Consider the following 26,713-nt stretch of genomic DNA (forward strand, 5'->3'; position numbering starts at 1 on the left):
TTTCTGACTAGTTATTTGCATTTTGAAAAGTTCATTTTATCAAAAAATCCTATACTTTCCCCTTAGATGCTATTGCCTATCTTTCCCCCTTGAATTTTCTAAGAACCTAAGCAACACATTCTTTAAATCCATGAGAGACAGTTCTTTTTCACAAGTTTCATGGAGGGCAAATGGTGAATGGCATGCTGATCATTTTTTTGTCCCCATTGATTCTGTTACTGCAGTGTTGCTCCTGAAACTGCTCTTGTAGTCTGGTCACTATTGACCATTGCTCCCAGGATGCCTCTGCTGATCAGATTCCTCCATCTCCATGGTGATTTCCACTAGGACTTCAATGTCACGACTTTCTTTAGTTCATATACATATAGTCATATGCTCAGCCACTATGTTCTTGCGGCCCCCCCTCCAAGCTTTAGCCACACATACCCTTATTCCCCACTCAGAAACTTAGCCTACACCTTGACCATGAATTACCCTATGAGGGTCTTGTCTGTCTTTTTTGTTAGCAGATATTATTTGGACCCAATCTCAGCTATCAGAGAAGTTGAAGCAGTGGTGCAGGAAGTGCTAAGATTATCCTTTCTCTTTTGGTACCAGATCTGTACCCCAAAGCTGCTTTACATCCTGTGGGACAATTTTTATAAGTTGTGGAAAGTGCCATATTGTCCTTCTCAGAGTAGTGGGTGCTAACTGGTTGATTAAGGTTGATCCCTCAAATGATCTGTTTTTCATAATAGTGAAAACCCCCCAAGTGACTTGTATCTGTGTGAAGTTTCAAATATTTTTCAGAATCTCCTTCACAAGGAGGTAATTCAGTGGAATGGTTAGTTGGTTGTTAGGAAAGCTAAACCCCATCTGTGACTCTTCAATTTCCATGTATTATAAAAGCAGGTTGTGTATCCCAGGTAAGTTGGATATGAACCTGGGGATTATATATCATTCTAAGGATGATCTACTAATTATGAATTTGAAGAGGTAGAAAAGGAATAGAACTAGTCAAACCCAGGCTTGAATTTTTAGTTTTCTGTTCTTCATGTGATTGGTTATGGGGGAAAATTATGTTATCTAATGAGGTGATATATTTATAAATATAGTTACAAATTCTATAGTAGCTGAGATGCCTTTGAATTCTAAGCCCCAGGGGAAGAGCCATTCACTAGCCAAAATATAACATTTGGTTGTTAGAACTATAAAAAAAGCACACATTTAATGAAGTTTGGTATCCCAAGTTCTACCAGTAAAGTTCAAAAAGAAATTATTTCATTGCTTCAGTATTTCTCTGAGCATTAGTTTTTTTTTGTTTGTTTGTTTGTTGTTTTTGGGGTGTGGTGGGTATATTAAATTTCCTAATAACTCTGTGAATGGGACAGCCAGATATCTGTTTTAGAGGGGAAAAGGGAGCCAAAGGGAAGTGGTTTGTCCAGGATCAGATGGCTATTTGAAACTTGACATAAAGATGCTTTCCATATTTTAATCTAACTCTAATCTCTTAAGTTACCTGTTTGATTAAAAACAAATTGTAGCTCTTACACATTTGAAGTGTGTGGGATAATTAAAGTTTTGATATTCTCTGTTATTACCTGAAATATTCTAAGAATAAAAATGTTGTTCACATGTGGACTTCTATTGAATCCTGGACCTGCAACATGAGGGTGAGGGAAATCAGACATGGGGGACTGTCATGTCCAGCATGCAGTGAATCTTTATTGTCTTAGTGCTCATTATATACTTTCTCAGAGTGCATTAGGCATAACATCAATGTGCACCATAAAATGACAGCTGAAATGATTAACTATTTTATTTTGCTGCTGATATTTGCCTACTCTCGACTTTTAAGTGCCAGGTGGTCAGCTCCTATATGTAATCTGATTGCTCATTAGCTAGAGCAGAGGAGTTTTGCTCCTAATTGTTTCTTGGCTGTGGAGATACTGAGGCATGACTCTACACAGATCACTTTCGGGGCACTCAACAGCAGGTCCAGTCACTCAGAGGTTTTCCTCCGTGATGCATGTGTTTTCACATGCCTTAGAGACTCAGGTCAAGACCCTTCTGCTCACTGTGCAGGGTTTCTCTCAACATTCACATAAGTATTAAAATTAGCAATTTTATTAATTTCCTTTTTTTACATATAGCAATCACAAAATAATACTTGACCATAAAAGTGAAAAGGACAAACAGAACAAAAAGAATGAAAAGAACGAAAAGGAAGAAATGAAGGAAAATGATAAAAAGAAGGAAGAGAATGATCTAGGTAAGACTTCAGATAGTGAATTACTCTTGGTGGTGCTACCACAGAGGAAAAAATAAGAATACAGGAATTTTGATAATGAAAGAGCAATGAAAAAGATGTACAAATTGCCTGTATACTTAAAATTTCTTAATTGCTTTGTTCTTCACAATTAAAGAAATTACATGTAGTCATTTGAAATCTGAGACAGTATTGCCTTTCCAAAAAAAAGTTCTTAAAATTTAAGTTTGTATATATTTCCTCTAATCACATTCAAACAAATAGGACTTGTTTTAAAATATGTTTATTTTTATAGATTTATTTTTATTTATACAAGAACTGGGGTACAGGGCAGAGGTGTGGGAGGGTGAGAGGATTCACCAGAGACAGAGCGGGGAGCAGAACAGGCAGATGGACCAAAGACACTACCGAGGGGAGCCGCGAGTGAGACAGGAGAGGCCTGCCTGCTGCGCCATGTGGGAATCTTCCTGACTGGATGGGAATCAAACCCGTGCTGCAGAGGCTCTACAACAGTGCTGCGCTTAACCCGCTGCACCACCAGGGAGGCCCCTAAACTATGTTTCTGGTTTTATAAGAAATCAAGGGAAGAATTAGAAATCAGTATTCTATAATCAGTATGTTATTATACATATGTGATAGTTTTATTTTTACATAATTATTCCAGTTACCTGTTGGTGTCACAACTATTATAAAGAGGAATTAAATAAACCCTGCTTAGTTGAAGAAAATTGACTATGTGAGCCTTTCATTTTCTTTACAGGAACTTTTATGCTATAGAACATATTGTCACTCATCAGTATTCGTTATTTTTAAATTCTTTTTAATATAGAGTTGTTACTTGTTTCATATTATTTCCTGATATCCTTGTTTCATCTGTATCTTTTATGCATTTAGTTGAATGGACAGAAGTACACACATTTTCAGGACCAGGATCAAGCACAGATTCAAGTAAAGGTATTCTGTGAAATATCATTTGGACAGTAATTATGTCTGACATATCAACCCTCAAGACAAGAATTTCATTTCATGTGGTTGTATCAGAGGTTCCCTAACCACACCAGCTCGGGTTATTCACTGAACTGGCAGGACTCAGCATATAGTAGTTTTCATGCATGTGATTGATTTTTTAACATTTATTCATTTATACAAGAACTGGGGTACAGGCCAGAGGTGCAGGAGGGTGAGAGAATTCCCCAGAGACAGAGCAGAGAGCAGAACAGGCAGACGGACTGAAATACACTGCTGAGGGGAGCAGCGGGCAGGACAGGAGAGGTCTGCCGTGCCATGTGGGAATCTCCCTTCCTGGCCAGGAATCAAACTGGCACTGCAGAGGCTGTGGACAGCTTCACAGTGCTGCACTCAACCCGCTGTGCCCCTGGGGAGGGGAGGCCCCTCATGCTTGTGATTTATTATAGTGAAAGGATGCAAGGAAAACTCAGCAAAGTGAAAAGGTGTCTGGGGCAAACTCTGAAGGAAAACAGGTGCAAGTTTTAAGTGTCTTTTCCCTGTGGCATTCTCAGAATGTGCCTAGTTCCTCCATCTCAAAATATGACAGCACATGTAAAGTGGGTGTCTGCCAGCCCCAGTGCTCCAGTGTTTTGCTGTAGCCTAGACATCCTCTCCCTAGCATGTACTGAAATTCCACTTCCCCAGAAAGAAAGCAAATATTCAGCAGAAACCACATTGCTTGTACTCCTAATTTAGCACAATTGGAGAATAGAAGGAACCTTCCCCAAATCCACTTTCCCAGACACCCACCAAGGGTCAGCCATTTCAAGGAGGAATTTCTAAGGAGAGCAGTCTCAGGCTCACTGCCTGAAATCTTTCTAGTAGTTATGCTAACCTTAATGTTTGGCTTTATCTTAAAATTTTATTTTAATAGGCAATATAAAGATATAACATAGTATTAGTTTCAGTTGCATCATCCACCTTAAATTACAGTGCTGGTTACATTTTTGATTTTTGATGAGTGCTTAACAGATATTTATACAGAAACTACTGTGGTTATTACAGATAATTACAATGTATTCTTTATATTCTCTTACTCTCTCAGGATAATTCTGAGACAAAATAAGCATTGCAAGTTCTGATTTAAAATTAAAATAAAAATTGCTTATTAGGCAGATGATCTAATTTGATTCTTATGATGCTGAATCCCATTGTAATTAGAAAACAACATAGTCAATAATATTTATCAGATTTTGCCTCTTAAGTTTAAAATTAAAAGAGCTTATTTTATATATAATCATGTACATCAGCTAGGGAGATAATACCCGTATTTGCTTACTTTATTCTCATTTTTGAAGTGACTGTGCCTTGATAAATTATTATGTGGTAGTAGCAGGTCAGAGGAAACCCTTTGGGAAAAAAAGTCTTTAGAAAAGGTTTAGGTTTACAGCAAACCTGAGCAGAAAGTACAGAGTGCCTGTATATCCTGGCTCCCACACATGTGCAGCCAAATGTGCTGTTGACATCTTGCACCACAGTTGTACCTTTATAAAAATGTGTGCGTCTACACTGACTCATCATTGTCACCCAGAAGTCATAATTAATTTTAACACTAGGGTTCCCTCTCAGTGCTGTGTATTTTATGTATTTTGAAAAATGTATATTGACATGGATCCACAATTGTTGTATTTTACAGAATACAGAATAGTTGCATTGCTCTAAGTATCCTCTGTGCTCTGTCTACTCCTCTCTCCCTTCTTTCTAACCCCTGGAAACCACTGATCTTTTTACTGTCTCCATAGTTATGCCTTTGTCAGAATTTCATATATATGGTATCACACAGTTTCATATATTTGATATCATACAGTTCATATCATATCATATCATATCATACAGCTTACAGTATCATACAGCTTATATATCATACAGCTTACATATCATATATCATACAGCTTACAGTTCACATCATATCATATCATATCGTACAGTAGATCATATCATACAGCTTAAAATGTTTGCATTTAAGATTTCCTTGTTCTTTATGGTTTTTGCTGCTATTCATAAGCATAGCATGTGACAGTAATGGCTTACAAACTAAAAATCCTAATTTCTGTAAATGTTGGATGTATAATGGGGAGGGTTGAGAAATATGACATCATTCACTACTAGGCAGCATTAACTGAACCATCCTACTCTATGAAGTATATCCAGAGAGACTATTTATGGAAGGAGATAGTCTCCACAGGCTGTACTTTATCAAACTAGAGTCACAGTCTGAAAGTGTTTCCTGTTTTTCCTGCTGCATTGTATAGTGTCTCTAGACCAAGTTTCCTTGTTTTTTTAAATTGACGACATATCATTACTTTACATCCTTGTTTGTTTTCTCACAATGTAGGTTTTCTTCTCTCAGATGTGGTCACTATAGTTTTCCTGCCACCAAAGCACCCATAGTCCTCCATCATAGTCCATGTTTTAATGTAAACCAAGTGGTGTTGTCTGAAAACCTGGAGAAGTTGTGTTATGTCACAGCAAAATTATTTTACTCTCCTCTAAGTATTTCTATTGGTGGCTATCCAGAAGAATCATGCTATTTAGGTTTGACATTGTCAGTTTATGATGCTGATTCTGCTAATGATACCATTTTGTGTCAGTCCTATAGGTTTGACTAGAATTATGCTCACTGTAAATAGCAATTCACTGTTGGTACTAAATGTCATCAAATATACTTTGATAAGTGATATCAGATGTCTTGCTGTTCATAAATATAAAGGAGGGGGGAGCCCAAGAGTTCTTTTCTAGTATTGTCTCCAAGTTGGTCCCTAAGGAATATTTGTTAGCTGTCTTATACTCTTAATATTCTATACATTTTCTGCTGTTGATTAAAATGTGTTTTTTTCTTTACTAGCAAAAAAGAATTCTCACAAGGACACTCTTAAGAGGTAGGATTTTACAGATTTTAAAAATGTCTCAATTGATGGAATGCAGAGAAAAGCAATCAGTATTCGTTGAGTGTTTTATTTCAGGCTAGACACTGTGTTATGTGCTTCCCATTTGTTATCTCATATAGTTGTTTCAATAGCTTTGCAAAGTAACTGCTGTTCCAGCCCACTTTTTACCAATTAGGCAACTGTGCTTCAGGAAGCATCGCATGTGACAATAATGCCTTACAAACTAGATGGTTTGTAAGGCAAATTTAGTTCATCCACGATTCCATAGTTAAGAAGGTATTTGCTCCATGACTTGACCATTAGCCTGCCTGGCTTCCCTGTCCATTCTCTTGTCCCTAGGTACTTGTGCAGCTCTGGCATGAATATATAGTCCCAACGCAAACCAACTCAGAAAGTTCAATTTAGTTATGTGCTAATTTTTATTTTCAGGTTTCCCTAAGAAGCTGGCTTAGTCCAAGCATTTGCCCCAATACATTTAACAATGGCAGTGGTAACTAAAACTTTGCACTTACCATCAAAAGTTTTAGGGTAGATCTCAGCTATGGTCATAGACTGCAGGTTTTACATCAGCAAGACTCAATCATGTAGGTCTTCTTAGGTGTAAAGATATTTTATGGTCCTTGAGGTAAATTGTTCTTCTTTAGGTGAAGATGATCTGTGGTTTATAGAACAGCTTATGTTAACCTCAGCATCTATTTAGAGGATATTTCTCATGGATTTCTATACTTTGTGACTTCATAGTTTGGTGTAATCATTAGGCTAGTAGCCTTGGCTAGTACTCTGTAGTCTTTTCATTTTTGGTATACCCTTTTATTCTTTTTCCATAACTTTTCTATAAGTTCCATAAGCTTTTCTTGATTTTTTTTTTTTTTAATTTCTTCTCTGCTGTTCTTGATGATTGTTTTGTTCTATTTTTTTCTACGTCTACCAGGGAGTTATTCTCCAATTTCCTATAGCAAAACAAAAAGCATGTAGAATTTCAGAATTTTAAAGAATCTTAGAGATTCAGTCAATCAAATGCCCTGTGTTTATCTTCTGAGCCAAATAGCTGTTCAAATGAATAATTGAAATTCAAAGAGATTAAACTGATTTCTTTGGGTATGGCATATGGCAAAAATGAGATTTAAACTCAGATTGTTCCTTTTTATTTATTTATTTTTAAGGATTATTTATTTATTTTTAAAGATTTATTTATTTTTATTTATACAAGCACTGGGTACAGTCAGAAGTGCGGGAGGGTGAGAGAATTCACCAGAGCCATAGCGGGGAGCAGAGCAGGCAGAAAGACCAAAGTACACTGCTGAGGGGAACAGCGGGCAGCAGGAGAGGTCTGCGCACCATGTGGGACCCTCCTCCGGTGGCCGGGGAGCAGCCAGGGATCGAACCGGCGCTGCAGAGGCTGCGGGCAGCTTTGCAACCCAGCGCTCAACCGCTGCGCCACTGGGGAGGCCCAGATTTTTCCTTTTTAAAAGAGATTGTCTCTAGGTGAGTTTTTAATAAAAGAGAGGTGGGAATTGGATCTAGTGAACACAATGGAAGAAGATAAGAATGAATTAGCAGAGGCGGCCAAACTTCAATACCACCACCGAGTTGATAGGAATAAGGGTTTTAGAAAAGAGTTACAAAATATTGGGGTTTATGCAAGTTATATAAAGAGAAACTACAGGAACAAGTATGTTGGGAATATTAGGTAGAGGCATATTAAATAGAAAGTTTAAAGGAGAGTTAAATAGTTTGCTGCTTTTTTGTTGAATTGAGGGAACTAGCATACTTCATTTATATTAAAACACATAAAAACAATATGAGCCACCAGGAAGTGTCTCTGTATAGAAAATAGGATTGTGATATCCTCCTCCACCCCAAGTGACAGAAGCTGCCTTAGATCCCCTACACCTACCACGGTAGTTGAGATTACTAACCTACACAGATCTTTCACCTAAGGCAGGTGTTTCTTAGTCTCGGCCTCTCTTTCCATTTCACCGATGTCCCTGTCCATGTGCTGGCAGGGTTGCATGGAGCTAGGATGACTGTCAGGTCAGTCACAGGGCCTCATCTGACTGCTTGATCACAGGCCTGAGTTGGTAGTGAGTGCATAAGCTTTGTTTCGCTTATTTTCCAGCAGCAGGGAAATGACCTACTCTTGGTCATTTGAGCCCAGCCCAGCCTTGTTTCTGGAATCTGTGCCGTCATAGGTTGAAGATTTAGAGGTTGGAGACTGCCACTGAGCCTGGTAGATGTGGGGGAATGGGAGCCCTGTAGTAAGGGAGATATTTAAATTGTATGCAAGGGAAATAGTGGCAGAACTCAGGACATTGTCTTTGCAGTAGTCTCTCTCCTTGGGTATCTGAGTACTTATGAACATTTTTAAAGGCTTGCCAGTTTATGGGGACCTGAAAAAGGCAGGACCTATATAGGAAAAATAATCATAATTTATAATTTTTAATGTTTTAATTTCTCTGAGATTAGTAATTATTCTTTGACTTCAGTACATTTAGTTTTCAAACATTTTAGGGACCTCCCTATACAATTTTAGAGTGAAGGGAAGGAATGAATCCTAATAAGTGGTCTGCATGCTGAAGGAATAAGACTGCCATTTTTGACTGACATAGATTGGTCTTTGAACCAAGGACAGGTTATGAAGAAGAAACAGTATACCTTTCTTCTTTCTTTAGGTTATCAGGTTTATTGTAGTTCAGATAATAAAAGTTATGCCATCTATTAATTGGATTTTCAATGTAACCATCAGTACTTTTTGTAAGAACTACTTTTTTCTCAGAAGCTCTGATTTTTTTGTTATGGGCACAAGAATGGAATTTTATTGGACATTTTACAGGCTGGGGGAAATAGAGGTAGAAATAGATACAAAAGTTTTTTTTTGAAAAAAATAAATTGATTCCAAATTTGAATTATATAAAGAAAATTGATTTAGCATGTAGGTAGCCGAAGTTTCACTTGATTTTTCAATGTAGAAATGAAATTTTTGTTGTATATTTTATCTCTAAAGGCGTCCCATGAAACTAAACTTTGATGATTCGTGTTCTACATTATCCGAAATCGTAGATTTTGAAACTAAGGTAATGTGAGCTTTGTGAAATGTTCTGCTCTGAATTTCGTTTCCATTTAGTATCTCAGTGTGGCATTCATTCATTCATGAATTATTGCCCCATTGGTTTCCTTTTTTCTTTCTGTCTTGAAAGAAGCTGACTTTATTAATACATGTTTTAATGTTTATTGGGGTAAATTTGATTTATAACACTGTATATATTCTATGGATATAGTTTCACACCTCAAAAAATGTACGTTATTATACCACACCCACCACTAAAGCCCCTATAATCCTGCACCATATTCACTGGGCCTCATCTGCACTTCACTTCCTCTCTGCCCCTCTGGTAGCCTTGTTTCTATAGTCATATTTTAAGGGTTCATTTTGGTTTGTTCTCTTCTTACTTTGCTTCTTTATTAAATTCTACAGATAAGTGCAATTATCTAGAGTTATCCCAGAGTCTTAGAATCATGAAAGGGATCAAAAAAGAGTCAAAATGAGAGAGATTGTTATAAAAACCTGACAGAAATAGTGAGGTTGAGTGAGAGCAGGAAATTTATAAGAATGTAGGAGGCGAGTCCACAGGAATGGAGGGAGCAGACCCCATCATGGATGTGTGCCTGAAAGAGCCTGAACCTGTCATGGACAGATGCAGTGGGGGCAGCCATCAGCGTACCCCCGGAGAGTGGGGGCAGCCATGGGCGTACCCCCAGAGTGGCAGCAGCCACAGGTGTGCCCCAGGGGAGTAATCTTATTTTTGTGGACGTCCCCACAATGGGGAGGAACTCCCCTAGACCTGAGCATCCTCAGGCCTCGACATATTATCTGTCTTTGGCATTCCCTCTTCTCTGGGTGGAAGGCAGGCTGCCTCAGAATTCCTATTTAAGAAGAACAGCTTGCATTTAGCCCACATATGGCTAATCTTACTACCATTTAACAAGAAACCCCTGTAGCATTTATGATGAGTTGCAATGCAAGACCAAGAGGCCTAGCTCTGACACTGTAAGATCTAAGATAGGGCCTCCCTTGGTGGTGCAGGCGGTTGAGCGCCAAGCTGTGGGACTGCCCACAGCCTCTGCAGTGCTGGTTCGATCCTGGCCGGCCAGTGAGGGTCCCACATGGCGCGGCAGACCTCTCCTGTTGCGCCCACTGCTCCCCTCAGTAGTGTGTTTCATCAGTGTGCCTGTTCTGTTTCCCACTTTGTCTCTGGTGAGTCCTCTCACCCTCCCGCACATCTGGCCTGTACCCTGGTTCTTGGATGAATAAATAAATAAATCTTTAAAAAAAAAAAAAGACCTAAGATAGCTGACTGGATTTGTGTTAGTCCCTCACAAATCTTGAAGGTAAGGCAGATATAACAATAACCTTCAGAGTTGAACCTCGAGTTAAAGGCTTGGGTCCACTTATTAACCAAGGAGAGGAAATCTTCTTCCCATAGCAAGGGGAGGAAACTATCAAATTACCAGTGACATAGGAAGGCACTTAGAAGACAAGAATTCAGAGAGGGGGAACTTTCAGAGGGGGAGCACTACCTGACCAAGAACAAGGCCGGATGGGTTCCTGGCTACTTGTGGCTCATTGCAGTTGATTATGATGAAAAGGAAGTAGTGAACGAATGTGGTTCGAGTTAGGGAAGAGCACTAGAAAATTGGTCATGAAAAGCAGGTCCAGGTCTCGTTTTTACAATCCCAAGAGGTGGAGAGCTGCGGGATGGGACATGTGGAATGCTTATTAGGAGTTCCTGCATTGCTGCACCCTTCTTGCGGTTGGCAGGACTAGAGCTAACCCAGGGTGCACGCCAACTTATCCTTTCACGGGAGACTTCTAGAAAGCAGCAGCCGGCCCTAGTGGCCTTTTACATGGCTGACCCGTGTCCACTATTTTTTTTTTTTTTTTTTTTTTTGCGGCAAGAGTGAGACCTAGTTTGAAAACAGAACTCAGGAGCCAGCTCTGTTCCCCAGGTAGAGAGGGAACAGCGGCTCGACTGAGATTGATTAGCAACGGAGTGAGGCAAAGAGAGAGGCATGAGGTGTTCACTCGTCGGGCTTAGGGCAACTGGAAGGTCGTGCCTCCATGTTTTGGGACCCGCCAAAGAGTAGCCTTGGCCTGAGCCCCTCAGTCTTTGTAGGACAGCCAAACAGTCGCCAAACACCAACTCCTCTCAAAAAGGAGGTTATAATAGCATGAAGATAGAGAAAACTGGAGAAATCTTACTGATGCCATGGAAAACCAAATGTTGGGAGCCAAAATGATGTGGTTTTTTGGAGTGCAGGGTCCTTGGGTTCACCCTGGGAAAGTTTTCACCAGAGCTCCTGTTTCAGTGACATGCAGCGAGTTTCTCCACGAGACAGAGGTGATGGTTATATTTATTTTTTTAAAGATTTATTTTATTTATACAAGAACCGGGGTATAGACCAGATGTGCAGGAGGGTGAGTGGATTCAACAGAGACAGAGCAAGGAACAGAACAGGCAGATCTACTGAAATACACTGCTGAGGGGAGCAGCAGGTGAGACAGGAGAGGTGTGCTGCACCTTGTGGGTTGCTCCGCGCCTGTGGGGATCGAACCGACACTGCAGAGGCTGTGGACAGCTTCACAGGACTGTGCTCAACTGCCTGCACTGTCAGGGAGTCCCCAGTAGTTATGTTTAAATAGCAGGTTTATTAGAAAAGGAACAGGACAGTAAAAGACACTTGCATAGACACAAGTGGGCAGAAAGAGCTGTTCCAAAAGGGACAGGTTTGCTAATAGAGGCCTGCATGGTTGCAGGTGGGCGGCATTGAGGAGAGCCGCCTCCACTGAGGGAGGTCAGTGAGGAGAAGTCCTGGCATGGTGTAGGTCATGGACAGGCAGGAAGGCTGCTGCCCTGCAGAGGGAGAAGTTTGGTGAGAAGAAGACCCTGCATAGTCACAGGTGGGCAGACAGAGTGTTGCCCTGTTGGGAGCTGCCTTAGGTTTTATAATCTTCAGGAAGGGCCTAATCTTTGTGGGTGGATGGTTTGTGCCTCTATGGCAGTCTGATAATTTCTGGGTGTTGCACCTCCTGATCTGGGCGTTGATGACTAAGAGTCTTGGTTTCTGTAACTGGGTTAATGGATTACGCTAATCCCTTCTACCCTTACCTCCTTGTATGAGTTAGGTTCTTGGCCTTGTATCTCCTTCCTCCATCACTCTGTCATTGATCATGCAATATAGGAGAAAAAAGATTACAGGAAGTATACAATTTCAAGAATGCCTGGGGGAGGGGCTCCCTGGTGGTGCAGAAGTTTCAGTCACAGTACTGTGGGGCTGTCTGCAGCCACTGCAGCATGGGTTCAAACTCTAGCGGGGGAGGTGACCTACATGGTGCAGCAGACCTCTCCTGACTGGCCTGCACCTCCCCTTAGCAGTGTGTTTCAGTCGGTATGCTTTTTCTGTACCCCACTCTTTTTTTGGTGAAGCCCCTCGCCCCCACACCTCTGGCCTGTACCCCAGTTCTTATATGCATAAATAGATAAATCTTTTTTGTTTTTTTAAGATTAATTTATTTATACAAGCACTAGGTACAGTCAGAAGCGCAGGAGGGTGAGAGAATTCACCAGAGCCAGAGCAGGCAGACTGACGAAGTACACTGCTGAGGGGAGCAGCGGTCATGGCAGGAGAGGTCTGCACGCCATGTGGGACCCTTACCGGTGGCCGTGGATCGAACCAGCGCTGCAGAGGCTGCGGGCAGCTTTGCAGCTCAGCGCTCAACCACTGCACCACCGCCACTGGGGAGGCCCAATAGATAAATCTTTTTAAAAAAAATGATTGCATGGGGGCTAGAGGGAGGTGGAGTGGGAGGAGAAGGAGGAGTCTGTTTACCAGAGATAATAGCATACATAATCTATACATAATCTGCTTAAACTACTTCTCAGATCCCTTTGGAATGTCTTGATGTTATCTTGAAACATTTCCTAGGCCATCCCTGCACAGAGACCAACACATCCTATCAATGGCTACCTAGGCATCCCCAGGCCTACTTCACAGTGGGGCCCGTAGTCCTTGGGGCCATCATTCAGTAATGTAGTGTACAACTAGATCGGTTTAAATATAGATTAATCAGAACATTCCAGGTCAAGGTACAAACTGGTCAGAATATTCCAACATAATGACTGTGCCGTCATTGAGGAAGAAAGATCCAGGCACAGCACCCACACATATGAATTTTCTCCAATGTCTGTTTTCAGATTTGATAGTAGCTGTCTGATGTATTTTGGTGCTCCTTTGTTTGTTGAGTACATATTGATGAGTGTTATGTCTCCCTGTTGTATTGTTCTCTTTATCATGGTATAGAGTCATTCCCCATCTCTTTTTACTTTTTTAAGCTAGATGTCTATTTTGTTTGATATGTAAGTATGGCTTTTCCTGCCTTCCTTTGGGTGTCGTTTACTTACAGGATAGTTTTCCATTCCTTTACTTTCAGTCTACCTTTCTCCTTGGTACTTAAATGTGTTTCTAGGAGGCAGCAGAAGATTGGATTCAGTTTCCTAACCCAACTATGTACTCTGTGTCTTTTTATTGGTGAATTCAGTCCATGAATGTTTAGAGTAATTATTTGCATATGAAAGTCCATCACTGCCATTTTGTTCCAAGATGTGGTTCTTTTAATTCCTCACTAAATTGCATTTGTCCCTCTCTCTGCTTTAGATCCTAAAGCTTCTTTTAATATTTCTTGGAGGAGAGGTTTAATGGATGCAAACTTCCAATCTCTCTCTTGTATAAAAAGGAAAGCCTTGTAGGATAGAGTATTATCTAGCATTATTTTTCCTTATGAGTATTTTGAATGTCACTTCATTATCTTCCTGCCCATATTGTTTCTTCAGGGAGATATGTTTGTTTTATCAGTGTTCTTTTATAGGTTATCTGTTTCTTCCACCCCATCAGCTTCATTATTTTTTTCTGTATCTTAGACTTTTGGGTTTTCACTATTCTGTGACTGGCAGTAGTTTTCCTTTTATCTAGGTAGTGTTACAGGGCAACCCAAATATGAAACGGGTTGCTTGACTGTGGGTCCTCACCCGTGAGCTTAAAAGGGAGTTATAATAATACTCAACTGCAGGCACAAAACAAAAAGGTTAATAAAGGGTTTATTTACAAAAGAAGGGGAAATGAAGAAATGATTAACTCAGGGACAAATATGGAGATAATTCATGAATGCATCCTACTAGTTCCACTGAGCTGGAATCCCAATGGCAAAAAGCCAAGAGTCAAGCCAAGAGCTGAGAGGCCATGGGGAACACCAAGGCCCACCTGTCTGGTTTTATACCAAGCCTGGCTTCTTAGCTCCACCCTCAGTTCCCAGCAACTCTCCTTTGGGTGATGATGGGATTTGTAGTTCCCAGGGTCTCAATGGCTTTGGTCTGGAGTGGGGGTGGAGTCCACAAAACCCATGTGGAGCTTGTTCAGGACATAATTTCCCCCTAACAGTAGCTTGGTGTTCCCTTTGCTTCCTGTATTTCTATGTTCATTTCCTTTTTCAAGGTTGGGAATTTCTCAGGCGCTATTTCCCTTAATCAATTCTCAGTGCCATTCTCTTTCTTCTCCATCTTTGATTCCTGTGATTCATGCTGTCAGATAATTCTCAAAGGATTTCTTCAGTCCTTCCCCTTTTCTATCTTGCTTCTTACCTCTTTTTGATTCTTGAGATCACTGATTTGCTCTTCCACTTGATTTATTCTAATTTCATGGCTTTCTCCTGAATTTTTTGTTTCCTCCTGTATTTCTGTTAATTTCCTGTTTAAAGTCACACTTTCAATCATTGTTGCTGATTGGGTTTCTCATAGTGTTCATTTCCCTTTCTGAGATTTGTTTATTCCCATTTTGACATTTTCTTAACCATGGTATACTTGAATTCTGCATCTGATTGGTCAAAGAGCTCTTCTATGTGTTTGTAGTTTGGTTCTGGAGTTTTGTTTCTCTAGTGGTGTGTTATTTCCCTGATGGCTTGCCTGGCATTTCATATTTTTATTCCTGCCCATTTTTGGTTGTGGATTTTCTCTGCTGTAGTTTTGGGTTTTGTTGTGTGTCTTTTCCACTGCTTTGGGTATTCATTAGATGTTGGGTATAGTTACTGGAGTATTGTTGGATCTGGAGTGATCCTAGAGCCTTCCCCAAAGCCCTTTGGCTTTGTTCTGATTGCTGGGAGGGTGGGTGTGGCCATTGGTTGTAGAGGGTCTGTCACTGGGACCTCATTCCACCCAGGGATGGTATCATTTTAAAATATAAGCATTGGAATGTTATTCAAAATATAAAGAACATTCTTTGACTTTACTTTCCCACTTCTGTTTGCCATAAAATTATTCCGTTAGAGTTTTTATTTTTATTTTATTTATTTTTTTTGAATAATAAATTTTATTTTTATATTCCCCATACAATTGCAGCCCCCCCATTCTGACCCCAATCCCTCCCCTCCCACCCCCGCCCCCCTAAAAGTGTCTCTGGTTCATAGTTTTTTGTTGATTTTGATTTTCACTTTCTTATGTGCACTTAATAAAAAAATTATGTGCTAAGTGTACTACCACCACTATTACATCATATAAGTCTGCTAATTGGCAAAATGCACTTAATGGAACTAGTTTGGTATAGTGCCAAAAACTAAGGCTTAGAAGTCATACAAAATCATGTTGTGTTATGAAGTTAATTTTATCTAAAAACTAAAGAATTATTTCGGGTCTCCCTAAGGCCAGTCATTATTCTGTGATATACATGAGAGTAACAAAAAGACTAGTGAGCGTAGGTCTTGCACAATGTTACAAACACCATATTTGAAATCAAAAGACATGTTAGTATCTTGGCTGTGTCACTTACTAGCCACGGAATCTTGAACAAAATTATTGAACCTCTTTGTATGCCCATGACCTTGTTTATAAAAATGATACTCATACTTTCTTCTCAGGTATATGTAATGAACAGATGTAGTAACAAATAAAAATAATTGGTAAACTATAAAGATTGTTATAGAAATACGACAATGCCATCAGGATGATATTTAGTGCTTTCTAAATATTGAAGAACTTTTTGAAACTGTGAAGGACAATCAAATGGTAGTGGTATCAGAAAAGAATGGGAGTGTTAAAATTGGCATTTGGATTTCTTATTAGGGCTATGTTAAGAGGGCTATTATTAGTGATATCCTTTGTATAGTGATAAGTCGTATATTGTGGTTTGGTATTTGAAACCTTCTTCATAATATTTTTAAGGTTTTGACTATTAAAGTTTCTATCATTGAATACCAACGATGTGCATGGCATTTAGATACTGCATGTACAAGTTGATCGGTAGAAGTTGCAGGAGCAGAAAAATTAGCAGCTGATTCATTGTAAGTCTAAGTATTTCATATAAAGAAACATGAGAATTTTAGGTTAGAATAGATTGGGGGAGTTCATAGTCAGGGTGGGAATGGGAGTAGCAGTAGTATTTTGATGGTCAAAAGTGATCTCTCTGAGTGAGCCAAAAGCTGCCAAGGGAAGGATGAGAAGGAGTCAGTCATGTGAAGATGTAGAAGAAGGACATTCTGATGAGAGAAAACAGTAAGTCATATCTGTTCATTTTATTTAAACATGTCAGAATTTCTAACAAGGAAGCAGGAAGTGGGGTAAGCATCATCATAATCCCTTCTTTTCTGTGTTGAAGATATTTGTGAAGGCTTAGCACATTTTAGAGAATTAATAAATATTCTTCTCTTATGAAAGCTTACATGCTTTTTTTTTTGAGTTAACATAACTCAAGTTTTTGGTTAAAGACCTTAAAGAAGAGTATTTGGAACTACTTTGCTATTTTATTCAATTGTTTTCTCTTTTAGTAAAATTTTTAGTAACTAATTCATTAATGGTAAATTTCACCATTGAGTTTCCTTTCTTAATAAAATGTTGGATTCCACCTTTTGTGATAAATCATCAGTATTTCTATGGAAATAATATGGTATTGTAAACGGTAAAAGAATATTCTTCCAACTGAATAGGCCAACATCCACCACCTCAGACTCCCTTGCTGCATATGATGACAAATTCACATAGCACTGAGGAGAGTCTGTGTTATCTGAACAGTGATAGGCAGGTTTAAAGTTAAGATGTCTCTGTGAGATTAGGTTGGCAGTCAGTCCTGGGACCAGTAGCCATGATAGTGCTGGCTCCTAGAAGGCTACGTAGATCCTGTCATTGAAGATTCCAGGACTGAAATGGGCAACGTGAGTGGTTCCGGTGGCAGCAACAAATCTCAGCACAACTTGCTGGCTAGTGTTCCTGGAAGATATGACACTGATATCAGCCAGTTTCAATGACAATACAGCTCGAGCCACCTATGGAAGCTACTTGCAGGTTATCTTCAAATTTGTGATGTAAGTACCATCACATTTCCCCTTGTAGATGTACTGTTCCATTTGGAAGTCAAGGTTAGTGGCGCGTAAATGGGTTCCTGCTGCAAGGAATGTGAGGATTTCCTCCTCCTTCATTTTCAGGCCTGCAAGGGTTCCAGACCCTGTGAAAGTTTTGAAGGAAAAACATTGGGGCGGGGGGAATATTAGTACTTATTAAAATCATAAGAAACTGAGTAAAATTACAAAAGTAGTGAAAACAAAAAGTTCTTAAAATAAATAAAGTAATAGCAATGATCCCTAATATCAAACTTTGATTAAAGGTTCATGAAGGAAAGAAGCACGACTGTGGTGACTTGATATTAGAAGACATATCTGATTCTGATATTGTCAGCAGTGGATTAACTCAACAAGCAAAGAGTGGAAAAACTGATAATCAGCACTGTTCTATTTCAATGACCAAAGAAGATCCTTATAGGTAATAATATTTTACTATAGGTACTAGTTATTTTTTATGTTATTCAAATTTGAGTGAGTATAATGATTAACAACTTCAGTTTTTTTGCTAGAGATATCTAAATTTGCTGAGTAGTCATAAAAATGCAAATTAATAATGAGATAACATGTTTAAAATCATAATGATAAGTACTTCATTAAAACAATAATAACAAGTGTTGATAAATGTGAGGGGTATTCTTAGACACTTTGATAGAGGAATTTGGTAAGTTCATTCTGAAGGGGAACTCAATGACGTCTTTCAGAATTTCAAGCATATTTTCTATCTTGAAGTAAGTGCTGTAAGTACTTTAACAAATCGGGAAATCTAAAGCAGCAAAATTAGAAGGCAAAGAAATACAACACAAGACACATTGAGCTATCAAGGGACTGTGTATTCATAAGGAGAGAAATATCCGATGTTCAACCACAAATACAAGGAAAACTTAATCTCTTATCAAATACAGACTTAAAAATTGTCATAAAGAAGTGGAAGAAAACATGGAAAGGCAAGTCAAAGTGAACACAGGAACTTAGAAAAGCTAATTAGAGTGATAGAACAAATGTCATGAGAAATAAAAATAGTGATTTAAATAAGAAAATAACAGAATTGTAGGATTGTAAAAAGACCAATAGAGGAGATAACAGTTTCTGGAGACAGCTATGAAAATAGATTACACCAAGTGGGGAATGAATCAGTGGTCTCAAAGGACCCAGGTGGGAGAAGAAAGAGAAAGAAAAACAAAAGTAAATGAAGAGACATTTGAATAACTACCTGATTCCATTAGAAAAGGCTCATAAGGATATCAGGTACTCCAGAAGAGGGGGGACAGAGCAGAGAACTTATTTCAAAGAAATAGTAGGAGAAAAACTTCCCAAACCTGAGAGAGGAATAAATTATACAGGTCCACAAAGCTAAAAGAATACTTGGTTATTTAAATATAATGAGACCTACACCAAGCCACATAGGTGTGGCTACTTCATCAGATGAATATTCCTGCCGACAGCAACCACCAGTGTATCCATATTGCTTTCCTGTAGGTTTGGTTCCCTGTCTGTTTAGTTCTAACCCTGCAATGCTTTGTGATCCTTTTCCAGTGCACTCAGTTGTAGTCCGATAGTCTTGGCTTCTTTTGTTTTGTTTTCTAGTACCTTTGTTTAGTGAGTGTGAGGAGGAGATTCATTGCATACACACTTTAATATCTTTCTGCATCCATTCATAAACTCAAAAAATAGGTTAAATTCAATATAGAAACACAATCAGGAGACATTTTATTTTTGAATTTTCCTTTACTTTTCTGATAAATGTGTCACATGGAGCTAATTAGAAAAGAAGTAGGTTATTACTGAAATACTAAATAATCATGATTGTGTATTGCAAACTAGTCAAAAAAAGAATTGTAACCCACCATGGTATGCCATGAGCTCTTAAGGCCAACAAAACTACCTATCCCCAGTTTCTCTTGTTTTCATTCTTGAACTTACAGCAGTAATGGTCCCACACATTCCTGCTCAAAATTTGCTTTCTAATGGTTACCACAGATTTTTCAATTTGTGATATTGACACATAGCTTTTTAGACCCATGGGCTATGTCTGCCTCAATGGAAATCACTCTCCTTCAACACATTTTCTTCATTGGACTCTATGCTATGGAAATTTCAGGGGAGAACTCACTGGCCTGGTATCCTAATCCCATTTCTTATACTTTGACTTCAATTAGTTTTTCCTACATCTTTTCAACCCCATTGCCTTCGCACAAGTTGAAGTATCCCAGGTCTTCTATCCATAACTTTTACTTCCATGAATATGCTAAAGATGTCCAAAGTTATAGTTACACTACAGGTATCTTAATTCCCGACCTATACATCCTGCACTTGCAGCTGGGCTCCTCAAATGATGTGCGTTTCTGGGTCAATCAGGACATAATTGCAATTATTTTTATACATGACAGATGACAAATTGTTGTTTTGAGTAGCGGAGACTTCTTTGGACATTACAGTGACGTCATTACATTGAGGTTTCCCAGGAACATTGGCCCTATGACTTTTACTTCCTTGAAAATGATAGATGCCCAAAGTTGCATTTACGCTACCAGCCTTACCTTAATTTCTGACATGTGTTCAGTGCACCTGCTCTGGGTCCTCTCTCCGGGTATATCGTACTGGATTACTGAGATCAGAAAGACAACTTTTGTTTTTGTCTATGGGTGATGCCATTTTGAGGTTCGTGGCAGGTGAAACTGATGAGGTACATCTTACGTGAATATGACCCTGATGTCACTGCAAGATACCTGTAGTGAATGTTTTAAAAGTAAATCTTTTTCACCCATGAGAATTTATCAGAGACCTTCTAATATATATTCCCAGTACAAGTTCAATTAGGTGCTCATTTTGACATTAAAAAATACGAAGGCCAAAGAACAGTACACATTGAATAATTAGCCTCTTGTCTAAGCAGCAGTAGTTTTGCACAGTGAACTCAGATTTTCAGTGTGGCATTGAATATGTTTTAAAATTTCTGTGTGCACTGAACTCTCAGTTATTGTTCTTTCCCTTTCAAACACAGAAGAAACACAGAGATGTGTGCTTAAAAAAGAGATGTGATGTGCCCTATCATACTGTTTACGATCCATCGTCTATGTAAAGTGGTTTCTCCACTGGTACCTTTGGTGACCTGCTGTATTTCTTATTCCACCTGTGTAAAGCCTCCCAGCATGTCAAAAATGTACTCTTTACTATCACATTGTGTCATAATTGTACATGTGGCTTTGAAGCAGGGAGTATTCTCCTTGCTTACGGTTATTTCTTCATCACGGTTTTAAGAATATATCAGTGAATGCAGGTGGATAATGTTGGGATGTTGTAAAGTTGTTTCCTTACACTTTAACTTAGAAAACACGAGGTTTACATGGTTTCTTCTTTCAAAGTAGGCTTACAGACACAGGGAAGAAGACAACCCAACGTGATTCAGCGTCATTACCAGAATCTGTGTTTGTAGCCAGTACGAAGCCTGTTTTGATTCCAGTGAATGTAGTTGGCGGGAGACATGATCCAGATAAGAAAGGCACAAGGTAAAAACAACACTACCTTTAAGGTTCAAGGACAATGAGCTATGATTGCTTTTGTCAGTCCAAGCAAAAAAAAAGTCTCTTTATAGGGAAACACTGCTAAAAGTTGAATGATGTAGATCATTGTGTTTTTGTCACTTCTTCGAGGCAGTGTAGTTTTCCAAGCCTGTGTGTGCTTTAGGGGATATGTTCACAATTCATCGGGTGAATGCTGTGCTTGACACCCACCACTAATGCCTCATAATGCAGTACAATGGACGTTAGGCCCCATCCCTATTTCATTCTCCTCCCAAACCCTTTTGCTTCAGTCGTTTATTCTGCATATTTTTTTTCAGATTTCTAGTTCCTTAGCTTAGTGACTGTGAAGGAGACCTAGTGCAATAAATACTTTCATATCTATCCATCATCGATTCATAAATTCAGTAAATAGATTCAAGTCAATAAAAGGAAACACACTCAATATATGATCATAGGGTTTGGTTGTTTTTTCTTTTTTCAATATAACTGCAAGTTGTTAACCATTTTGTTTCACATGCAAGTGGTTAGAAAAGAAGTAGACCATTACAGAAATATCTAATAATCATTGTAATGTTTTTGCAACTATTCAAACAAGAAGAACCATGTCTCGAAATTGTGTCCCATGAGCTCTGAAGGCTTACAGAACTGTCTACTCCCATTCTCTCCTGTTTTCACTCTTGAACTTTCAACAGTAAGGGTCCCACTCATGCATGGTCCAAACTTGCTTTCTAAAGGCTACAAGGATTTTTCACTCTATGATAACAACACATATCTCTTTAAACCCATGGGCAATGTCTGCCTCGATGGCAGTCATTCTCCCACCACATAATATTTTCATTTGACTTTAGGCTCTGTTAATTTCAGTGGGAGAGCTCACTTACCAGGTTTCTCCATCCCATTTCTCATTTTTTGACCTCAGTCTGTTTTTCCTATTTCTTCTCAAAGCCCATTACCTACGGACAAATTGAGGTTTCCCAGGATCTTTGGCCCCATAAATTTTACTTCCTTGAATATGATAGATGCCCATAGTTGCATGTGCGCTGCCGGCCGTACCTTAATTACTCACATGTGTTCACTGCACCTGCTCTGGGTCCTCTCTCCGAGTATATGGTACTGGATCACTGAGATCAGAAAGACAACTTTTGTTTTTGTCTATGGGTGATGCCATTTTGAGGTTCGTGGCAGGGGAAATGATGAGGTACATCTTACGTGCATATGACCCTGATGTCACTGCAAGATACCTGTAGTGAAGGTTTTAAAAGTAAATCTTTTTTACCCATGAGAATTTATCAGAGACGTTCTAATATATATTCCCAGTACAAGTTCAATTAGGTGCTCATTTTGACATTAACAATACAAAGGCCAAAGAACAGTACCCATTGAATAATTAGTCTCTTGTCTAAGCAGCAGTAGTTTTGCACAGTGAACTCAGATTTTCAGTGTGGCATTGAATATGTTTTAAAATTTCTGGGTGCACTGAACTCTCAGTTATTGTTCTTTCCCTTTCAAACACAGAGGAAACACAGGTATGTGTACTTAGGAAACACAGAGATGTGAAGTGCCAATCATACTGTTTACGATCGATTGTCTATGTAGAGTGGTTTCTCCACCAGTGCCTTTGGTGATCTGCTGTATTTCTTATACCACCTGTGTGAAGCCTCCCAGCATGTCAAAAATGTACTCTTTACTATCACAATGTGTCATAATTGTACATGTGGCTTTGAAGCAAGGAGTATTCTCCTTGCTAATGGTTATTTCTTCATCACAGTTTTAAGAATATATCAGTGAATGCAGGTGGATAATGTTGGGATGTTGTAAATGTTGTTTCATTACACTTTATCTTAGAAAACATGAGGTTTACATGGTTTCTTCTTTCAAAGTAGGCTTACGGACACAGGGAAGAAGACACCCAACGTGATTCAGCGTCTTTACCAGAATCTGCGTTTGTAGCCAGTACGAAGCCTGTTGTGATTCCAGTGAATGTAGTCGGCGGGAGACATGAACCAGATAAAAATGGCACAAGGTAAAAACAACTCTTCGTTAAGGTTCAAGGACAATGAGCTGTGATTGCTTTTGTCAGTCCAAGCAAAAAAAAAGTCTCTATTATAGGCAAACACTGCTGAAAGTTGAATGATGTAGTTCATTGTGGTTTTGTCACTTCTCAAGGCAGTGTAGTTTTCCAAGCCTGTGTGTGCTTTCGGGGATATGCTCACTCCTCATCGGGTGAATGTTGTGCATGACACCCACCACTAATGCCTCATAATGCTATATGACGGACGTTAGGCCCCATCCCTATTTCATTCTCCTCCCAAACCCTTGTGCTTCAGTCGTTTATTCTGCATTTTTTTTTTCAGATTTCTAGTTCCTTAGCTTAGTGACTGTGAAGGAGACCTAGTGCAATAAATACTTTAATATCTATCCATCATCGATTCATAAATCAGTAAATATATTCAAGTCAATAAAACAAAACACTCAATATTGATCATACGTTTTGGTTGCTTTTTATTTTTCCAATACAACTTCAAGTTGTTAACCATTTTGTTTCACATGCAAGTGGTTAGAAAAGAAGTAGACTATTACAGAAATACCAGATAATCATTGTAATGTATTTGCAACTATTCAAACAAGAAGAACCGTGTCTCGCCATTGTATCCCACGTGCTCTTGACGGCTTACAGAACTGTCTATTCCGATTCTCTCCTGTTTTCACTCTTGAACTTTCAACAGCAAGGGTCCCACTCATGCATGGTCCAAACTTGATTTCTAAAGGCTACAAGGATTTTTCACTCTATGATAACAACTCATATCTCTTTAGACCCATGGGCAATGTCTGCCTCGATGGCAATCATTCTCCCACCACATAATATTTTCATTTGAGTTTAGGCTCTGTTAATTTCAGTGGGAGAGCTCACTTACCAGGTTTCTCCTTCCCATTTCTCATTTTTTGACCTCAGTCTGTTTTTCCTATTTCTTCTCAAAGCACCTACAGACAAATTGACATTTCCCTGGATCTTTGGCCCCATGACTTTTACTCCTTGAATATGATAGTTGCCCAAAATTGCATGTACGCTGCTGGCCTTATCTTAATTCCTGACATGATTCACTGCACTTGCTCTGGGTTCTCTCTCCGGGTAAATGGTATTGGTTCCCTGAGATCAGAAAAACCACTTTTGTTTTTGTGTATGGGTGATGCCTTTTTGAGGTTTGTGGCAGGGGAAACTGATGAGGTACATCTTACGTGCATATGACCCTGATGTCACTACAAGATACCTGTAGTGAATGTTTTAAAAGTAAATCTTTTTCACCCTTGAGAATTTATCAGAGACCTTCTAATATATATTCCCAGTACAAGTTCAATTAGGTGCTCATTTTTACATTAAAAAATACAAAGGCCAAAGAACAGTACACATTGATTAAATAGTCTCTTGTCTAAGCAGCAGTAGTTTTCCACAGTGAACTCAGATTTTCGTGTGGCATTGAATATGTTTTAAAATTTCTGGGTGCACTGAACTCTCAGTTATTGTTCTTTCCCTTTCAAACACAGAGGAAACACAGAGATGTATGCTTAGGAAACACGGACATGTGATGTGCCCTATCAAACTGTTTACGATCCATCGTCTATGTAGAGTGGTTTCTCCCCCAGTACCTTTGGTGACCTGCTGTATTTCTTATTCCACCTGTGTGAAGCCTCCCAGCATGTCAAAAATGTACTCTTTACTATCACATTGTGTCATAATTGTACATGTGGCTTTGAAGCAAGGAGTATTCTCCTTGCTTATGGTTATTTCTTCATCACGGTTTTAAGAATATAACTGAATGCAGGTGGATAATGTTGGGATGTTGTAAAAGTTTTTTCATTACACTTTATCTTAGTAAACACGAGGTTTACATGGTTTCTTCTTTCAAAGTAGGCTTACGGACGCAGGGAAGAAGAAAACCCAACGTGATTCAGCGTCTTTATCAGAATCTACGTTTGTAGCCAGTACGAAGCCTGTTGTGATTCCAGTGAATGCAGTCGGCTGGAGATATGAACCAGTTAAGAATGGCACAAGGTAAAAACAACACTTCCTTTAAGGTTCAAGGACAATGAGCTGTTATTGCTTTTGTCAGTCCAAGCAAAAAAAAAGTCTCTATTATAGGGAAACACTGCTGAAAGTTGAATGATGAAGATCATTGTATTTTTGTCACTTCATCGAGGCAGTGTAGTTTTCCAAGCATGTGAGTGCTTTAGGGTATATGTTCACACCTCATCGGGTGAATGCTGTGCTTGACACCCACCGCTAATGCCTCATATGCTGTACGATGGACGTTAGGCCCCATCCCTATTTCATTCTCCTCCCAACCCCATGTGCTTAGGTCGTTTATTCTGCATTTTTTTTTTTTTCAGATTTCTACTTCTGTAGCTTAGTGACTGTGAAGGAGACCTATTGCAATAAATACTTTAATATCTATCCATCATCGATTTATAAATTCAATAAATAGATTCAAGTCAATAAAAGGAAACACACTCAATATATGATCATAGGGTTTGGTTGTATTTTTTTTTTCAATATAACTGCAAGTTGTTACCATTTTGTTTCACATGCAAGTGGTTAGAAAAGAAGTAGAGTATTACAGAAATACCAGATAATCATTATAATGTATTTGCAACTATTCAAACAAGAAGAACCATGTCTCGCCATTGCATCCCATGAGCTCTTGAAGGCTTACAGCACTGTCTATTCCCATTCTCTCCTATTTTCACTCTTGAACTTTCAACAGTCAGGGTCCCACTCATGCATGGTCCAAACTTGCTTTCTAAAGGGTACAAGGATTTTTCACTCTGTGATAACTTCACATATCCCTTTAGACCGATGTGCAATGTCTGTCTCGATGGCAATCATTCTCCCACAACATAATATTTTCATTTGAGTTGGGCTCTGTTAACTTCAGTGGGAGAGCTCACTTACCAGGTTTTTCCCTCCCATTTCTCGCTTTTTGACCTCAGTCCGTTTTTCCTATTTCTTCTCAAAGCCCATTACCTACAGACAAATTGAGGTTTCCAAGGATCTTTGACCCCATGACTTCTACCTCCTTGAATATGATAGATGTCCAAAGTTGCATTTACGCTGCTGGCCTTACCTTAATTCCTGACATGTGTTCACTGCACCTCTCTGGTTCCTCTCTCCGAGTATATGGTACTGGATCACTGATCAGAAAGACAACTTTTGCTTTTGTCTATGGGTGATGCCATTTTTTAGGTTCGTGGCAGGGGAAATGATGACGTACATCTTACGTGCATATGACCCCGATGTCACTGCTAGATACATGTAGTGAATAATTTAAAGTAAATCTTTTTCACCCATTAGAATTTATCAGAGACCTTCTAATATATATTCCCAGTACAAGTTCAATTAGGTGCTCATTTTTACATTAAAAAATACTAAGGCCAAAGAACAGTACCCATTGAATAATTAGTCTCTTGTCTAAGCAGCTGTAGATTTCAACAGTGAACTCAGATTTTCAGTGTGGCATTGAATATCTTTTAAACTTTCTCTGTGCACTGAACTCTCAGTTATTGTTCTTCCCCTTTCAGACACAGAGGAAACACAGAGATGTGTGCTTAGGAAACA

At 39.1% G+C, this 26,713-nt stretch overlaps 2 protein-coding genes across 3 annotated transcripts in view; both read left to right on the forward strand.

Annotated features, from left to right (window-relative positions):
* The window catches only part of LOC129145744 (putative ankyrin repeat domain-containing protein 19), a 40,031-nt gene extending 22,144 nt beyond the window's left edge, over positions 1–17,887 (forward strand). The window contains exons 6-10 of one of the 2 annotated variants that reach the window (XR_008551740.1): positions 2,133–2,251; positions 3,143–3,202; positions 6,102–6,135; positions 9,149–17,545; positions 17,845–17,882. Coding sequence is in view for 1 of the 2 variants with exons in the window: in XM_054694868.1 (XP_054550843.1) it covers positions 2,133–2,251; positions 3,143–3,202; positions 6,102–6,135; positions 9,149–9,227 (292 nt within the window). In the remaining variant the exon portion in view is untranslated. Of the gene's footprint in view, positions 1–2,132; positions 2,252–3,142; positions 3,203–6,101; positions 6,136–9,148 lie in introns of both variants that reach the window. The other variant, XM_054694868.1, reaches the window with a different exon arrangement.
* Positions 17,888–20,219: 2,332 nt separating this feature from the next.
* LOC119243990 (uncharacterized) overlaps positions 20,220–26,713 on the forward strand; it is a 61,217-nt gene continuing 54,723 nt past the window's right edge. Inside the window, exons 1-3 of the mRNA XM_054694645.1 lie at positions 20,220–20,264; positions 22,986–23,125; positions 25,010–25,153. Of these exons, the coding sequence (XP_054550620.1) occupies positions 20,220–20,264; positions 22,986–23,125; positions 25,010–25,153 (329 nt within the window). The remainder of the gene's footprint in view (positions 20,265–22,985; positions 23,126–25,009; positions 25,154–26,713) is intronic.

This window comes from Talpa occidentalis, unplaced genomic scaffold (assembly GCF_014898055.3).
Source record: "Talpa occidentalis isolate TD23 unplaced genomic scaffold, MPIMG_talOcc4v2.1 talOcc4.14, whole genome shotgun sequence".
Lineage (NCBI taxonomy): Eukaryota > Metazoa > Chordata > Mammalia > Eulipotyphla > Talpidae > Talpa > Talpa occidentalis.